This window comes from Acanthaster planci, linkage group LG10, assembly GCF_054643075.1.
Source record: "Acanthaster planci isolate LZ-2023a linkage group LG10, COTS_SCS, whole genome shotgun sequence".
In the NCBI taxonomy this organism is placed as follows: domain Eukaryota; kingdom Metazoa; phylum Echinodermata; class Asteroidea; order Valvatida; family Acanthasteridae; genus Acanthaster; species Acanthaster planci.
The window spans coordinates 10,630,594-10,648,028 of record NC_141786.1 but is presented as its reverse complement, the minus strand read 5'-3'; the positions used below and the strand labels follow the sequence as shown (position 1 = coordinate 10,648,028).

General features: G+C 46.9%; 1 protein-coding gene across 1 annotated transcript in view; it reads left to right on the top strand.

Annotated features, from left to right (window-relative positions):
• The window catches only part of LOC110983880 (histone-lysine N-methyltransferase 2A-like), a 46,711-nt gene that overhangs the window by 3,678 nt on the left and 25,598 nt on the right, over window positions 1–17,435 (top strand). The window contains exons 2-15 of the mRNA XM_022243508.2: window positions 1,370–3,383; window positions 4,610–4,680; window positions 5,677–5,875; window positions 6,515–6,806; window positions 7,824–7,871; window positions 8,490–8,539; window positions 9,614–9,876; window positions 10,586–10,711; window positions 11,231–11,341; window positions 12,033–12,170; window positions 12,454–12,546; window positions 13,421–13,541; window positions 14,299–14,412; window positions 17,158–17,345. Coding sequence (XP_022099200.2) covers window positions 1,370–3,383; window positions 4,610–4,680; window positions 5,677–5,875; window positions 6,515–6,806; window positions 7,824–7,871; window positions 8,490–8,539; window positions 9,614–9,876; window positions 10,586–10,711; window positions 11,231–11,341; window positions 12,033–12,170; window positions 12,454–12,546; window positions 13,421–13,541; window positions 14,299–14,412; window positions 17,158–17,345 — 3,828 coding nt within the window. The remainder of the gene's footprint in view (window positions 1–1,369; window positions 3,384–4,609; window positions 4,681–5,676; window positions 5,876–6,514; window positions 6,807–7,823; window positions 7,872–8,489; window positions 8,540–9,613; window positions 9,877–10,585; window positions 10,712–11,230; window positions 11,342–12,032; window positions 12,171–12,453; window positions 12,547–13,420; window positions 13,542–14,298; window positions 14,413–17,157; window positions 17,346–17,435) is intronic.

Genomic DNA, 17,435 nt, shown 5'->3' with positions numbered 1-17,435 from the left:
TTACACTTTGTTTCCTGTACGGTCACTTTGGGGCTCTAGCTACATGTATGTCAGTTACCAGTGTACCCCACCATTGAAAAAGGAAATAAACATTCCCTCGGCTCAGGAGAATGGATGCAACTAATGTCCGAGCAGCAGGTGAGGGCATTATCAGCATTTATTCCCAGAGCAAGGTCTTAGACGTTGAAGAGAGATTCAAAGGAAGTCAACATTCAAAGGAATTCAAAGGAAGTCAACATATGATGAACGCCCCATACATGTGTATACATTCCTTTTGAAATTTGTCCAATGGAATCCCCTTCAATGAAATGAGCATGTGTGTGGCACGTCACGCGCACACGGACTCCTGACCAATCAGACGCTCGTGTCCAGGTGCCAGCGGGTGATTTATGCAGCAGGCATTATCATCACTTCTCAGTGGGCCTTATCAAAAGTTAAGGCACGGTCACATGACGCGTTTCGACCAATAGGGATAGAAAAACTGTCCCAGATATTGATACGTTTTATGTCCGCATACGTGTACAGTGTACATGTACATGCACCGACTGATACCTACATTTACATGTTCAGTATACTGTTTACATTTTGTTAACACAAAGTCTGGTAAGTCTGGTCATTGGAGCAAGCAGTGAGTCGAACTTTAGCTTAGCTTTGAGCTCATTATTGGTTGCTGAATGTAGATCTTGCCTTTCCATATATTTGTCCAAGAGGACTCGGCCAGCAAGTGGTGAAAAAATGGATAATATGGATTCAGCTGGCAGGTGGTTTGCAAGGGGGGCGGTTGTAGATTGATAGAAGTCTTCAGCTCTCTGACTAAAAGGGCAGGTCAGCATGGAGTACTTTTAGTCTCATGTTAGATTTTCAGTTGAACTGTTCGGGTGAAGAATAGATTAGACCAGTTCAAGTGATTTTACAGCTTAAATATTAGCACCACTCAAACTGTACATTTTTGGCTCCAAAGTTCTGTCAACTGGTATAAAACAGACAAATGAATCACTGACTTGGAGAGAATTTGGCACAGTGGTTCCAGTTTTAAGATGGACTTGATTCTGTGGTATTGTGATTAAACTTGAGATTTTGTCAAACATTTTCAATTACTGTCAAGAGCAGACTTCTTCATGCACTTTCTGCTCTTAACCCCTCATGTGACCTGCTCTTGACACGTGACCTGTTCTTGACACAACATATGACCTGTTCTTGACACGTGACCTGTTCTTGACACAACATGTGACCTGTTCTTGACACATCATGTGACATTTTAATCAAATTATTATTTGCATCAAATTTTCCAGTAAATGTAAAGTATCTCCAATGCTGCTGCAAATGTTGAGAACATTGAAGACATAGTTTGCCAACTTGCCTTTGACAGGAGGAAGACTTTGATGGTTTCACCTTGGACGATGGCGAGCTTCAAGCGTACCAGCTTCTGCAGGAGGAGGATGTCCTGGAACGGCAGAGCCGGGAACATGATCAAAGGACAGCTAGACAGTCCTTCTTGCAGCCTCAGCGAGTGCAGGGTTCGGGCCGGAACATCCGCAATGTCATCCGCCGATCCTACGCCGCCATGCTCCGCGGTGAGGAGGACTTATCCCCCAAGTTGTACAGGCTGAAGAGACCGGAAGAGTTGGTGGGCTATGGGATCAAGCATGTCCACCCAAAGGGGCAACTTCTCGAGGGGACGTCCTCAACGTCGTCCGAATCGACTTCCCCATCAAAGATCACGAGCATCAAGATCAAACTGTTGCCGGACGGGAAACAAGCCAAGATTGTGCGCCGCCGCCGGCCTCCGACGGCCTTGAATCTGGACTTCATTCGGCCCTACAAGGGCAGTGGGCTGAAGGGCAAGCCTCTGACCAAGCAGGAGAAGAGGGCCAAGGCGATGCAGGAGAAGTTCCTGCGGGACGCAAAGGCCCGGGAGAGGGCGCGCAAGCGGAAGGAGCGCGAGAAGCTGCAGAGACAGGAGAAGGCCCGGCGGGAGAGGCTGAAGCGGGAGAAGGCCAAGGAGAAGAGGCGGCAGAAGAGGATGCGGGAGAAGGAGAAGAAAGAGAGACTGCAAGAGAAGAAGAGAGCCCGGGCTCTCGCCAAAAAGGAGAAGCAGCTGGCAAAGAGGAACAGGGGCCCGACCTCTCAACAGAAGCCGAATATCACCTCTGTCAAGGTGGAACCTTCGGAGCTGCCAGCAAAGACAAAGATATCGGTGCCGGCAAAGCGAGTCCGCGCCAAGAAGACTGAGATCGTGGCAGCGCGACAGATCCTGGCCCGTGCCAAAGGGCAGCAGAAGAAGGTAGCCCTGGAAGCAAATTTGACCCCTGCCAGTAAGAGGACAATCAAGAAGTCACGCATGCTAGCTGACATGGTCGCCAACGTCAATTTTCTGCAGCGGACAGGCAGCCCGTCTCCGCCCGGCACACCGCTCCTCTCACCTAAGATACCTGCAACAGGGAAAGCTTCACCAAAAACTGTTGTTGTAGAGAGGAAAGATAAAAAGAACACAAGTACCAGTGTCAAACACAAAAAGGTCAGGCTGGCAATGCCAGTAAAGCCCAGGCTTATAAAGGAAGAAAAGTTCAAGGAACAAGTTGCAAGCTCACTTTCCCCTCAGCTTTCAGATCTGGACAGTGACAGTGTAATGTCGAGTCCGCCGTCAGCAACAAAAATTGCAGGTTCGTTTATTCTTCCATCCATCAGTGCACGCTCCTCTCGCATTATCAAGCCATGCAAGCGGTACGTCGAAAACGATGATGCACCAGCCGCCAAGATGACTTCCCTCCCGTCCAAGCCATCGTCGGCAAGCTCGCCAAAAGCTTTATCCTTGCCTGAGGAAGAACCAGAGGAGAACTCATCATTTGCAGACTTGTCCAGCGATGAAGATCGTGACTACCGGCCCGGCAGCGGCGTCCCGAAACCATTTTGTTACAAGCACAAGCGAAGTCGGAAGAAGTTGGGCTTGACCTCAAAACAAACCCTGAAACAGACGGTGGTTGAGAGAAGTAAACAGAACGCCCAGAACAAACTGTTGCAGAGGTACAAGAGAGCCATCCTGGGTCCGAAAGGCCAAGAACAGACTGTCAGTCGAAGCGTGGAAGCCCTTGTGACGACTTCATGTATGGCCCCAAAACTCAGTTTAAAGAAATCCTCAAAGAGGGAAAATGCCACGCCTGGCAAGAGAAATTCTCAGGGGTCCCGTAAAAAACCCGACGCAGAGGCCGAGAAGAAACCGCTGCTGGCCACGCCCACTCTGCAAGAGGTCAAGGGGAGCCACCGTGCCCACCTGCAGAAGCTGGCAAAGGACAAGAAGCCGAGCCCACTCTCGTCGGAGGTGAAGACGCCGCAGCACTCCCGACCGGCCATGGGAGGGGACAGGGGCACTCACCTGGATGCTGGTAAGCCTCTTGTAGCAGCGAATGGATCACATGCATTTGCTCAGTGCATACCCAGTTGAGGGCGCTGGGCGAATCTGTGTTTGACTCTATGGTGTACATGTATACTCACACGGAATATTCCTTTCACACGAGCACACTGGTGCTAAGCATGAACACACATAAGAGATTGTAGCAGATCTTGTTTGAATTTGTAAGCTGGACGGAAAATTTAGTGGAAGGGTGAGGACAGAGAGAGTGTGATGACTGTTTTCAGGCAGGTGGGCAGGCAGGCAGGCAGGCAAAATACATGCACCCCGGCCCATGTTTTTTACTTGGAAATGGTTGTGTGTAAGAGTGGGTCAGTTCAATCAGGGCTTGAAGGTTTACACCCGAATGCACATGGTACAACCATGCATTGCCCACCTATTATGCCCACTCGATTATCACAGAGTAAAAAATGTAACACCTGTTTCAGACAGGTGTTCTGGAGTCACGCCCAACAAATAGGATGAAGAGAGACTCGGGTTAACCCAATTAAATGTTGGTTTCAGACACACAATCCTGATACGTACATTTGCACTGAGTTCAGCCCATGAAAAGAGCAACGTCGCTCCAAAACTAAGTCGCTCTGATGTTGTTCAGAGTGCCTCCAAGTGTCACTCTTTCGCCTGCAAGTAGCACGCCTGGTCGCTGTTAATTGTTTCAGACATCAAACTTTTGCCGCACTTACTTGAAAATTTGCTTTTAATTTGGTTCGGTGTGACTGTGGAATGCCTGTCTGAAACAGGGGGAACTCTCTTCCACGTATAAAGGAACGTTTCATAATTACAGAAGGCGGTATTTACTGCAGTACCGCTGTATTTTTGCGGTACCAGCATTAAGCCCTTTCGGGTAACTAGTGCGGTGCCGCTAAAAAAACAGCGGTACCGCAGTAAATACCACCTTCAACAATTATGAAACGCTCCCTAATACATTTTTATGAAAAGCATTGCAAAGGGGACAGGGGAGGGGGACAAATGTGCTGAGCTTCCCGCGTTCCTGTTTCTATTAATAACGTGACATTTGTTAATCAAGTCCCAGTAAAATGGAATTGATCTGCAAAAATAAGTAATTCTTGGTTCCACAAAAGCAGACAACTGCTGAGAATCAGTCACTGCAATGTAAACTGTTCACTAGTTTGACCGGTAGTCTGTGAATACGGTTCTCGCACGGCAGCAAGTTACAGTCGGTGTTTCTTTTCCCGACAGTATCCAAGCAAATGGTGGAGGCCATGGAGGCTGACATGTCACCAGAGCAGACAGCAGACAAGCCAGCCAAGGTAGGTGGAACAACGTCACAACCGGGATTTAATCAGTTTAACAGGTGAACATGTAAACACGATCTAACAGTCTGGGTACCCAGGGACGGGCTGACAGGCCAAACTCCTCCATAAATGCCCATGATTTGTCAAATTTCATTAGTAAGAATTTGTTGGAACTGGGCAAATTGCCTTGTTAACCCTAACCCTCCTCAATCCTCCAAAATCCCTTGGGAGGTTTTGAAGGATTTTGGAGGATTGATGGTGAATGAAAAGTGTATGGCTTATTGCGAAGGATACCTTGCATGAAGGTCGTGGGTTAGACCTTGTGTTCTTCTTGCTTAGTCATGCATAAATTCCGCCCAATATTTCTATTGAATCAACCGCACCGCTCAAGAATGCCATTCGCACTGCCTCAACATAATGACTGGAATTGCCGGAGAATTTTGAAGGATTGAGGCATTAGGCACACTTCCAAGTAACATTTTCAAGAACTTGAGGATTGAGGGAGAATGCAATTTTTTCACCCCCCAAATTGGAAGATTCTGGAGGATTGAGGAGGGTCCCAAGCCAAAAGGACCTAGGGGGGTTAGGGTTACAGGTAAAACTGGAGCTTTGTATTATCAGGAATGAAAACAATGAAAAACAAAAGGATCAGGACCTAAACATTTCCTTGTTATAAGCAGAATCTTGTATTCACAGTGCTCTTATCAATGAGTTTCCACTGAACCTGTGAAAGGCACATACCATCACACAGCAAGAGGGTTGTTTTGAAAAGTGAAGTAAAGAAATTGTTTGAAACATATTTGAAGTCTGTAAGTTTTAAACCTTCTTTTGACCCTCTGACTTCAAAGGTATCGATGAATTGTAATGAAAATTGTGGCCAGTCATAAACTAATGTTTACGGGCTCTAGAGAATGGATACAACTAAATGCCCAAGCCGTATCAGCGTCCGTTTTTTTGTGGAGCTGGTCTTTTAAACGAATGTTTCGAGGATTCTGATTTTTGCTTTTCTAGATGCCCGGAATGGATGCCCAAGTCGCCCCTGCAGTCATCACCTCCCATGGGCCAAGAATCAAACACGTGTGCAGGCGGGCCTCGGTAGCCTTGGGGTTAGAGGTCGCTACCTTTCCCGATCCTGCCTCTGCTGCCGAGCGCACACTCAGCGCTCTACCCCAGGAGGATAGGGGCCAAGTGGAAGAGCCGATCAAGATTGGTACGTAGGAATAAGAAAATAAGAGTGTATGGACACTTCAAGGGTTTTTGTTCCTGTCGTTGGCCATTCATTCAATCAGTGCCCAGCAGGTGGAGACAGGGGAAGGGAAAGAATCCACCATTCCCTCCCCTAAGATCTTGGCTGTCTATTGCCAACTTGGCATGCCTGTATACACTCACCTTCGGCACATCTGTCTAGTTGTAATTCAGTCCTTTGGATTTCAATAAGCCTTTTCGAATACACCGAGTTATCTGATTGCACATGAACATAATTTGGATTTCCCAGACTACAGACTCTGTTGCTCTACCTGGGAATTCAATGCAAGCTTTTGCTGGTGACCATCATCTCTGGAATGGACTGGTTCCTTTGTGCCCTTCTAATCCATTAAAAGCAGTGTGTTGGTGCAGGCGTCTCTTATGTAACTAAGCAAAAGCTTGCCCCGTATCACCAGGTATAGCAACAGTGTCGGTATGGGGGGAAGTGAATTTAAAGAACTGAGTGTACCAGTTTTTATTCAAATTTATCTCGTAAATTACTTATCGAATCTAATCTAGGATTGGGAGGCCGCTTCCAAGTCCTAATACCTTGCTATTGATGAAAAGACTTAAAATTCTCTGACATTTTGATGTCGTCCTAAAGAGACACAGCTCGAGGGGGACGAAGCAGAGTCCCCCAGCAAGTACAGCCGCAAGAACCGGGGTGCCAACTACAAGAAGATACGACAGGAGCTCCTGGGCCTGGAGGACGACCAGCCGCAGCAGCAGGGGAGAAAGAAGGGGGCGTCCGGAGGGAACCTGCCCTGGAGACACGACCAGAAGTTCCGGGTGGCCCCTTTCAAGGGGCTGAAGGTGGGCTCTGCCAAGCGGCGACGGTGCGGCAAGTGCGGGCCCTGCCAGCGTAAGGACGACTGCGGAGAGTGCGAATTCTGCCTGTAAGTTGTGAAGAAGGGATTGGGGGTTGGTGCAACCAGGTTGGGAGGGGGAGGAGCAGGGTGTTTGCCTCCCTCCTCTTATCCAAATGTTGGCTTTTTGTTTTTAAGGAATTAAAAAGTGCCAGCATTTTCGTTTGTGGAGTAAAAAGTGAAAACAAAAATTTTAGGGAAAGTAAGCTCAATTTGACCTCTTTCGCCCGGTCCCAAGACCTGGATGCACACCACTAGTGCCTTAGAAGGCAATGGTATGGACACACAGTATCGGTGGTCCTGTGTGGCTGACTAGTGTGAGCCATTTTGGCCATTTTCGTGAGACGGACATTTTGGATTATCTTCCCTGATTCCACTTTGTTTATTGAACACTCTGAAAGAGGAAAAAGGCCCGTCTTACTACAAGTACAGGAATACCCTCAGTGTTGACAGTAAAGATTTCACGATTTGCTATCAGTGTTGGAATTTACCAAAATGGTGGTGAGCTATAACTTGCCCCAGCTTTGTCATCTTTTTTTCCCACAAAAAGTCTGTAAAGGCATTGCCTTCCTTTCCATTCAAAATGGCAGACTCTTGAATCAGGTCAGCAGATGGAATTATGCTATACAGTTGAAGGCTCATGTACACCCAGAGCTGAGAATATACACAAGTTATTTTCACCAGAATGTGCACAGAACCAGTGTTTTGATGCTAGAGGAGTGTGCTGGTGTGCAAATGGGCAGTGGTGGTTGTACTGTAGTGTACATTGGTAAAGGTTACTCATAGTTTTTTTAATTAAACGACACTGGCTGTGGATTTGAGCGTTGAATGCATATTCACAGTTTTTTCCACATCCCAAATTCCACAAATTGTCCGTACTTTGTGTTTTGGCACATTTTTTAAAGTATGTTTGAGCATTGACTCATCGACTGTTGACATTGTATTGGACTCGTTACTGTTTATTTCCAGTCTCTGAAATATTCAGTCTACTTTTTTCAATGATTAGTGTGTTGTTGTACCAGCTTCAATTTTTTGTCTTATGCTCAGAGACAAGACAAAGTTTGGAGGCCCCAACACCAAGCGGCAGGCCTGTATGTAAGTAGAAAATTGATCATAGTATTGCCCGTACATCAGTGGGAATCTGAACTCCATTTTCTGGTGAACTTTCTAAAGATTCAAAGTACTGTTAATGAACTGTTACCCTAGATTTCGGGGTGTATAAATTATTGTATTTCTGAAGGTGCAACTTTTTGGGCATATGTGTATCTTATGGCAGACAGGTGTCAGACTTGAGTTGATGCTGACCGTTGACCAGTTGCAGCAATGCAGATATTAAGCTAATGGTTCCGTGTCACCATGAAGATGCACAGGCACTGTCATTCGTGGAACAGTCCCAGCGATAAGACATTTCCAATCCCTTTATTGTGAGTTCTCATGGCAGACACAAACATGGACGTACGTGTTGATAGTCGGCAAAGTTCAGTCTTCAACCTGACTGTCTGCTCCCGGTTTTGTTGACCAGCCTCCATCTTTTTCTATGACTGTACCTTGATTTCTGGCATTCTGTTGGTAATCGGTACGACCATACGGAAACTGGGTTTCACTTGGACCTTTCTCCTACATTGTTTTTCTCTCTGTGCATCAAACTTTGATTCTGTTTGGTTTCTTTTCGATGTCTTGAAAGAAATGGGTTCATTTATTTTCTCCTTTTAGACACCGGAAATGCTGGAACCCTCAGTACAAAAGTACAGTGCTACAAGAAGGTATGCCTGATCGTTCATAGAAATCCAAACACTCAACTAGAGAGAATCTGATTAACTATGGGTGGAATCTCTCGGGAGGTTTGAACTTCAAAGAGAATGGGTGCGATGTCCAGGGAGCGGGTACTTGATTTGTCCTGGAGTAGAGTCACTGCGTTTATTGCCTGGCAACACATACTCTAGATTTGGCAAAAACTGAGCCAGATAGTACCAAACATGGCTGTGTTCATTAACCCTAACCCCCTAGGCCTTTTTACTAGGAACCATCCTGAATCCTCCAAAATCCTACAAAATTTCTTGGAAATTTCATTTGGAGATGTGCCTAACCGCCCGAACCCTTCAAAATACTCCGGCAATTCCTGTCATGATGTTGAGGCAGTGCGAATGGCACTCTTGAGCTGTGCAGTTGATTCAAAAGAAATATTGGGCTGATAAAACGTGTGCTTGACCAAGCACAAACAACATAAGGTCTAATCCATGACCTTCACCTATGGCATCCTTCGAAATCAGTCATGCACTTTTGCCATACACCTTTAATCCTCCAAATTCCTCCACTTTGCAGAAAAGGATTTTGGAGTATTTGGGAGGGGGTAGGGATGAACACGGTAAACTGCTTACTCTAAGTGTATTAGAACTAACAGGTGCACTGCATTCTACCACCACGAATATACTTGTGCACAAAAGGGATTTGTACTGTGAACTAGAGGCGCCAACACTGCTGGCAATGTGACAAATGCATTGCATACTGTTGGCCATTGCGAGAGCGTATGGGCAGAGGGTAGCCTATAAATACATGAACATGCATACATCTTGTGCGAGTGGGGACACCCTGTGAAATTACTGCCAACAGTTGATGTGCTAATAGAGAGGGCTTTGGCTACAAATATGGACAGAAAGCTTGTTCCCCTGTCGATGCGACAATGATAAATTCATTCATGGTTTATCAATGGATAGAATCCACCCATGGTGACATACTCTCAACCTATCAAAATGTTCAAACGGTCTTATGCATTTGGGAATGCAAAAATGACACTTTGCCATCGTTTTTTGGTTGTTGTGGCTGGTCTCACTTTGCAGTCCGTGAAGGTATCAGAGAGCAGGTTCCCGTACCGGACGCGGTGAGGCGGTTCTACCAGTCGTCGGACAAGCAGGTAGGGGTCCAGGGAGCGGGCTCCCAGTCACGGACCAACCTGCACAGGACGTCGCCGTTCAAGCAGCGGTCGCGCCTGGGCAAGCCCAAGGCGAGGATCAAGCTGCCCACCCGACATGACGCCATCAAGGTCTTCTCGTCCAGCAGGCCCATGAGCCGGGCCGAGCGCATGCAGCTGGAAAAGGAGAAGGTGGGATTTTTTTTCTCTAAGATGTAATCTAGCCACGAGATTCAGAAGCCATTGCAATGCTTACCCAGAGGCTTCACATGCATCTTTCAATTAATAGTGTTATGACTTGACAAAATATGTGCCCCTTAAGTTCCAGTGTGTGGTGCATGCACTTGTGTTGCGTCCCTGCAGTAGCGAGCCTATTTGGATCTAGGATGTTATCATGAACAAGAGACAAAAGCCTTGTAAAGGTTGCTTTCGGGCCATGTCCGAATGGCTTGGCCATGACTTGAAATTCAGGGTAAAGCAATTCCAACCCTGGCAAGCTCCATGGGCGAGTCATTAAGATGTCTGCATTAGAAAGGAGGAGGTCTTGGGTTCGAGTCCCACTCGAGTAGGCTAATGATTTTTTCTTTAGCTCTTAAACAAGCACCGATTATATGTTGTTTATGAATATATGTCAGTGTAAAACCTTTCATTAAAATCAATCCCGTTTGTCCGTTAGTAAAAAAGAAGTTGGTATCCGTGCTGGAACTTCATTTACTTGAACCTTTAGGAATAAGATTGCCGACACCCTTCATCACAAGTTTCTATCACTTCAGACAAAACTCCAAGCAGCATTCACAGTAGTTGCGTATCAGTGTACCTTGCTCATCGTACATTAGACCTGAATCCTAATAAAATACCCTCTACGACAATTTTGTTTCTCTTTCCTGGTCTCAATCTTCAGGCAAAGCTGCGCAAGTTGGAGGCCAACCGGACCAGCTCTTCCAGCCTGACTGTGGCCAAATTGAAGGCTAAACCCCAGATCGAGCCCCTGAAGATTACACACCATCGTATCAACATCGACTTCAAGGTCAGAGGCCGCCGATGCTGCCCTAGTGCACACCACACATAGGAAAAATCTTGGTCCTTCTTTCTGTTGAGCCAAAATTTGAGCATTACGGTTTAGCGCGCGTAGAATGCTTTCATAGAAAACTCTGAAGTAAGTGCTTTTTCCCTGTTGCCCTCTGGAACTGTGATAAAAGGATTACATAGGATACGACCCCACGTGTGCAGGAGAAGATTAGGTTTTAAGAAGGTCATGCGGGAGCGAGCCGATGGCGACACCCAAGAAGAATAGGAAAATGGATAAAATTTCTGACTGAATCTTAACTTCATGTGGCAAAATCTGAAGAGCGCTGTTTCCGGGGGTGGGTGGACTGGTGGCAGATACAGAAAACAATATCGTAAGAGGTCTGTCGTCCTTCGCTTTACAAATCACAAATATAGCTGTGTTCTACATTTTAACCCTACCCTAACCCTAATTGGAGGATTTGGGACTGTCGGGGTACAATCAACATATTTTTCTGTCTTTGCTCGTTATTCCACTCAGGAGGATTATGACATTGACACAGCATGGCAGCGTGGTATCGCCATCTTATCGTCTGAGCCGATGGTCCCCCGCACTGTGTGCTACCTATGTAGCAGCACCGGTAAACATGAGGTACGTAAATCTAAAGGGCATCTCTGAAACGGAACCCAAATGGTTATTAAGGAGGCAAACCTGAAAGTGAATTTCTGACGTCACAAAAAATTGTTTGGGAAATTCCGTTTTGCTGTCATGGGATGACATTTGTCAGGAGATTTCATCATTTGTTTCTGGAGCATTTTCCTGATTTTAGGAGTTTCCAAACAATCTCTTTTAACCCCTTTGCTCTGGGAGACAGTAAGAGCCGCCGTAAAAATTGAGATCCCTCAGCCCGCTTTTCAGCTATTATTCTCGGCCCACGCTCGAGCGGACATGGTGAAAGAAGGCAGACCCTGGCTCTTGTATATATGGTGATTGGCCTGTGTGTAGCCCAGAAATGAAAAGACTGAATTTGCATCATAATCACCAGCTACGCGAGTAGAGCTGCATGCCACCGAACAATGAGCCTTTTCACTGTGTAATTCAAAGCGTGCAAAGCACGCTGGGCCACAGTAAATTTTGACTTCAGTAAATCAGTTCTTGTTGCATTCAGCTGTATCTTCAATGCCTTTTCAAGATTCCATATTTTCAGGCAAAATTAACACAGTCTCCATGCGGTTGATAGCAGAGATTGCATTGTCACCAAATGATACTCTTGTTTGCATCTGCTAAGATTTTTTTGGAACATGTTTTCAAACCATGGGTGTAATCTGTTCCATGCCAACAGCTGATCTATTGCAATGTGTGCTGCGAACCATTTCACTCCTTCTGCCTGGAAGAGTACGAGCGCCCTCTGGAGGGAGAGACAGAGAACTGGTGCTGCCGACGGTGCAAGTTCTGCCACGTCTGCGGCAGGCAAGACAAGGTCGGTGCACTTTTCCATGCATTTCACAGTGCGACTGCGGGTAACACCGTCTTGATGGAGGGTACATCCACATACTTATCATTTGTGACCTGCTGAGGCTAAATGAGGAATGATCCCCAAAACCTTGCTTTGAGTAATCGGCAGCTGAGGTTGGATATACGTAAAAAGTCATGTCGAAAATCATTCCTCAACATGCCGTGGCAGGTCACATGAAGAAAAAAACTGGGAACATGCCAAGTCAAATGCATTTTTTGGCAGCGTTTCTTATTGGTGTCCTTTGCAGCTTCTGACATGCGACAAATGCCACAGTAGTTACCATCCGGAGTGCCTGGGGCCAAACTATCCAACCAAGCCATCTAAAAGGAGAAAGATATGGGTGAGAAATCGTCTTCATTATTCCAATATCCGTTTTCCCCGCCAGGATCGATCAGCCCTCAGCGTCTGGATTTATTCACTGCGCCTCTTTCTGGTCTTTCAAAATAATATTTAGTACTCAAGTTTGTTGCACAGTAACGCCTACCGAAAGCTGCTGTTTGCCAAAGCAGTCGTTCAGATTTCAGGATCTTCCATCCCAAAATTCAAGTGGGTGGGAGATTTAATCATTCAAGTTTAGCTATTTCTCTGTACTTCTTGCAGACATCCTGTGTGCAAGATCGATGTATCTGTCACCTTTTAAGAGAGAACTCATTCTGTGTTAGTTGCTAAAAGCACTTGAAAATCACAGTCTTTTGTTTCAACCCCGCTGCCGCATGTTTTGGAATTCTCTTTATTTCCTTATCCCGCTCAACTGTTACCGTTACCTGTGTCTAGTTGAGACAGCGTACAGTGAAGCGACAGAACCAAGCGGATTACCACGTCAATCCTAAATTTTCCTAGATTCTTCAAAATCCATTCTTGGAATCTTCAACGTATTTCAAATTTGTTTGGTTTAGATGTTGACCTTGTATTTCCGCTTTTTTGTACACTTGATTTGTACAAAAGTAAAGGAACTGTTCACATTTCAGCTTTTTGCCAGCTGTTTTCGGTTTTGATTTTAACTGGCCACTCGCACCCCTGAACACAGTCAGTCCAAAACAGTCAGTCCATTTGTACATGGCATAAATGGCTCGACACTCCTGGAGCATCAAGGAATATGCCATTAGTTTCCTGCACAGTGGAGGATTGAGGAGGAACAGGCAAGAACATTCTAGGAATCGGGAATCCGGTTTCATACATTGTTGAATGACTGTGTGGTCTCGTGTTCATCAAAGGTGTGCACAAAGTGCGTCAAGTGTAAAAGCTGTGGAGCCACCACCCCGGGTCAGGCACCCAACGCCCAGTGGTCGCATGACTTCTCGCTATGTCAAGACTGCGGTAAACTCTTTGACAGAGGTGAGGTGATGAATATTCATGAATCTTTGGTGTGTGTACAGTTGGATATCCTCCCATCAAGCTGTATTTTTTTTGCACAAGGACTTTGCAAATTTAATATTTAATGCTGTTGACGTCAATTTGTAGGAATGTTTTTTCCTTAAGATTCTTTCAACTTTCAGGATTTTGATTTGCCAAATTTTGGACTTGCATCTTAAGCACGTTATTAAAGTTTACTAATGTTAAGTTATTTGTGCAAAAGCCCCATGTAAAAGTTTCTCAGAATTGCAGCAATTTATTTCTGCAAACTCGTCCTTCGTCAGCTGTTAAAAAGCCCTGAAAAGTCAGTTTTGTCAGGGCTTTCAACAACCGCTCTGCTGGATGTATGGTGGATTTCTCTTCATTACCTTGAATTTGATTTCGGTTTCTGTGAAAATCGGTGGTGTACAACCTGTAGGTGAAGAAGACATGTTCGTCATTTTGTACTTCTGTGACAGGCTAGCAAGAAAGTTATACTTTCCTAATCGCAAGCGGCTGAGGCCTTGAAAATGAATGACCCCTGCATCAGACTGAATTTTAAACTTGACAGATGTACTCATAGATTTACTGGCATGCCATGTAGCAAAAAGATTTTTTTAAACTTGCTTTTCTAGGGTTAGGGACATTTGTGAGTGAGTGGATAGTTCAGTGGTGGCGCACATAATGGTCAGCAAACTCGCTGGGTTTTTGGCGTGGTCGGCGATAGTTGTATATTCCAATGTTTCTTTGGTCCCTGCAGGGAATTACTGTCCCATCTGCAGCCAGTGCTATGAGGACGACGACTACGAGTCCAAGATGATGCAGTGTGCGGAGTGTGACCGCTGGGTGCACGCTAAGTGCGAGGGCCTGACAGGTACGCTAACCCCATATGAAATACCGAGACCACTCATCCCCGGCTTGCATTTGGTTGTAGGTTGTGATTTTTGAAGTCAGAATCCCTAGCAGAGTCAAGCTTTTGAGATAAGGGCCGATTCGTTGACTCTGGGCCTTCAAGCGTTATCTGGTGGCTCTTGTGTCAACCAGTTGATTTGTGATTCGTGCTGTAAACTTTTTCAATAAATTGAATACAGAATTCTTTGACAAAAAAACATCTAGGATACCTTCTACAAGGCATAGGGTAACAGTCAAGACAAAAAGGGAGCCAAATCCAAACATTCTTGGCTTGTAACGTCACTAATTTAGGATGAAAGAAGGGTCTGCTCAGTTGAGAGGCTGAAATGAACAGCACGCATTGAAAAGACACATGGCAAAACACATGTTTCCTTTTTGACGATATCTCAAGGCAGATCGCTTGATCCGTTACCACCAATTAAAAACTGGCAGTTAAATTTGCCTGAGGCCATTCAACCAATTGAGACCATAATGGATAGGAAAAACCTATAAAATTTGTCAGTCATAGCACAGAGTGACGCACACAGTGGTTTTGATGCACCAGGAAATGGCGTACCGTGCACAGACGTTCTTCGCTCATTGCTTCAGTTTAATAGTGGTGTGGCAATAACGTATGATACCTCAGTTCATGGTGAGACCGCGCAGTTCAACAGGTTTTCACAAGCATGTGGGCCTTGTTGACTGCCACCTTCATGGTAGGGTGAAATAACGTTTGAGGGTACACCACTGAAACAATCTCTTCCAGGAGAAAGTGTTGGCTCTGAGAAGAGCTGATGGTGAGAAACGTCTTGATGTGTGTTCCATTTTTGTGTCAGTGTTGTATTCAAGTCCCTCACAAGTCCTTTCTCATGCCCCTTCACAAGGCTAGTCACAAGTGACAGGGTGAGCAATGACAAAGGAATGCTTTTGTCATAGCTCATTTGAATAGCTTGTGAATTAGCTTAAGACTGAATGACTTGTGATGGACTGACGGGGACTTGCAGGGACTTGTGATGGACTGACGGGGACTTGCAGGGACTTGTGATGGACTGACGGGGACTTGCAGGGACTTGTGATGGACTGACGGGGACTTGCAGGGACTTGTGATGGACTGACGGGGACTTGCAGGGACTTGTGATGGACTGACGGGGACTTGCAGGGACTTGTGATGGACTGACGGGGACTTGCAGGGACTTGTGATGGACTGATGGGGACTTGCAGGGACTTGTGATGGACTGACGGGGACTTGCAGGGACTTGTGACGGACTGACGGGGACTTGCAGGGACTTGTGATGGACTGATGGGGACTTGCAGGGACTTGTGATGGACTGACGGGGACTTGTGACGGACTGACGGGGACTTGCAGGGACTTGTGACGGACTGACGGGGACTTGCAGGGACTTGTGATGGACTGACGGGGACTTGCAGGGACTTGTGATGGACTGACGGGGACTTGCAGGGACTTGTAATGGACTGACGGGGACTTGCAGGGACTTGTGATGGACTGACGGGGACTTGCAGGGACTTGTGATGGACTGACGGGGACTTGCAGGGACTTGTGATGGACTGATGGGGACTTGCAGGGACTTGTGACGGACTGATGGGGACTTGCAGGGACTTGTGATGGACTGATGGGGACTTGCAGGGACTTGTGACGGACTGACGGGGACTTGCAGGGACTTGTGATGGACTGATGGGGACTTGCAGGGACTTGTGATGGACTGACGGGGACTTGCAGGGACTTGTGATGGACTGACGGGGACTTGCAGGGACTTGTGATGGACTGACGGGGACTTGCAGGGACTTGTGATGGACTGACGGGGACTTGCAGGGACTTGTGATGGACTGACGGGGACTTGCAGGGACTTGTGATGGACTGACGGGGACTTGCAGGGACTTGTGATGGACTGATGGGGACTTGCAGGGACTTGTGACGGACTGACGGGGACTTGCAGGGACTTGTGATGGACTGATGGGGACTTGCAGGGACTTGTGACGGACTGACGGGGACTTGCAGGGACTTGTGATGGACTGACGGGGACTTGCAGGGACTTGTGATGGACTGACGGGGACTTGCAGGGACTTGTGATGGACTGACGGGGACTTGCAGGGACTTGTGATGGACTGACGGGGACTTGCAGGGACTTGTGACGGACTGACGGGGACTTGCAGGGACTTGTGACGGACTGACGGGGACTTGCAGGGACTTGTGATGGACTGACGGGGACTTGCAGGGACTTGTGATGGACTGACGGGGACTTGCAGGGACTTGTGACGGACTGACGGGGACTTGCAGGGACTTGTGATGGACTGACGGGGACTTGCAGGGACTTGTGATGGACTGACGGGGACTTGCAGGGACTTGTGACGGACTGACGGGGACTTGCAGGGACTTGTGATGGACTGACGGGGACTTGCAGGGACTTGTGATGGACTGACGGGGACTTGCAGGGACTTGTGATGGACTGACGGGGACTTGCAGGGACTTGTGATGGACTTGATACAACACTGTTTTCTGTTTGTTCGTGCCCCCCAAGACAAACAGAGCATACTGTTCACAGCATTGCAACCTTTCTCACCTAGAGCTCCTCTTAGAGCCAGCATTTTTCCCGAGAGGAATTACTTCTACGGTGTGCGCACCAACGGTGCTTCCCTTATTGCCGTGTTGTTTTTATCCACCCTTGTATCTCTGTTCACCTTCACCGTTCCCGCCCCATTCTCACGACAGACGACATGTACCACATCATGACGGATCTTCCTGAGAGCGTCCCCTACCACTGCGTCAAGTGTGAGCCCGTCCGGCCTGCCAAGTGGCAGGTGGAGTTGGAGGAGGAGATGGAAGCGGGCTTCCAGAATGTCCTGCGGGCCATGTTCCACTGCCGCAGTGCCGCCCACCTGGTCAGTTCTGAGAAGAAGGTAAATGTAAGGCTGGTTCTTCAGAATTGACTTGAATTTCTCGTCGCAGTCTTGGGCCACAATTGTTCGGGACTTGAGACCAAAAATTGG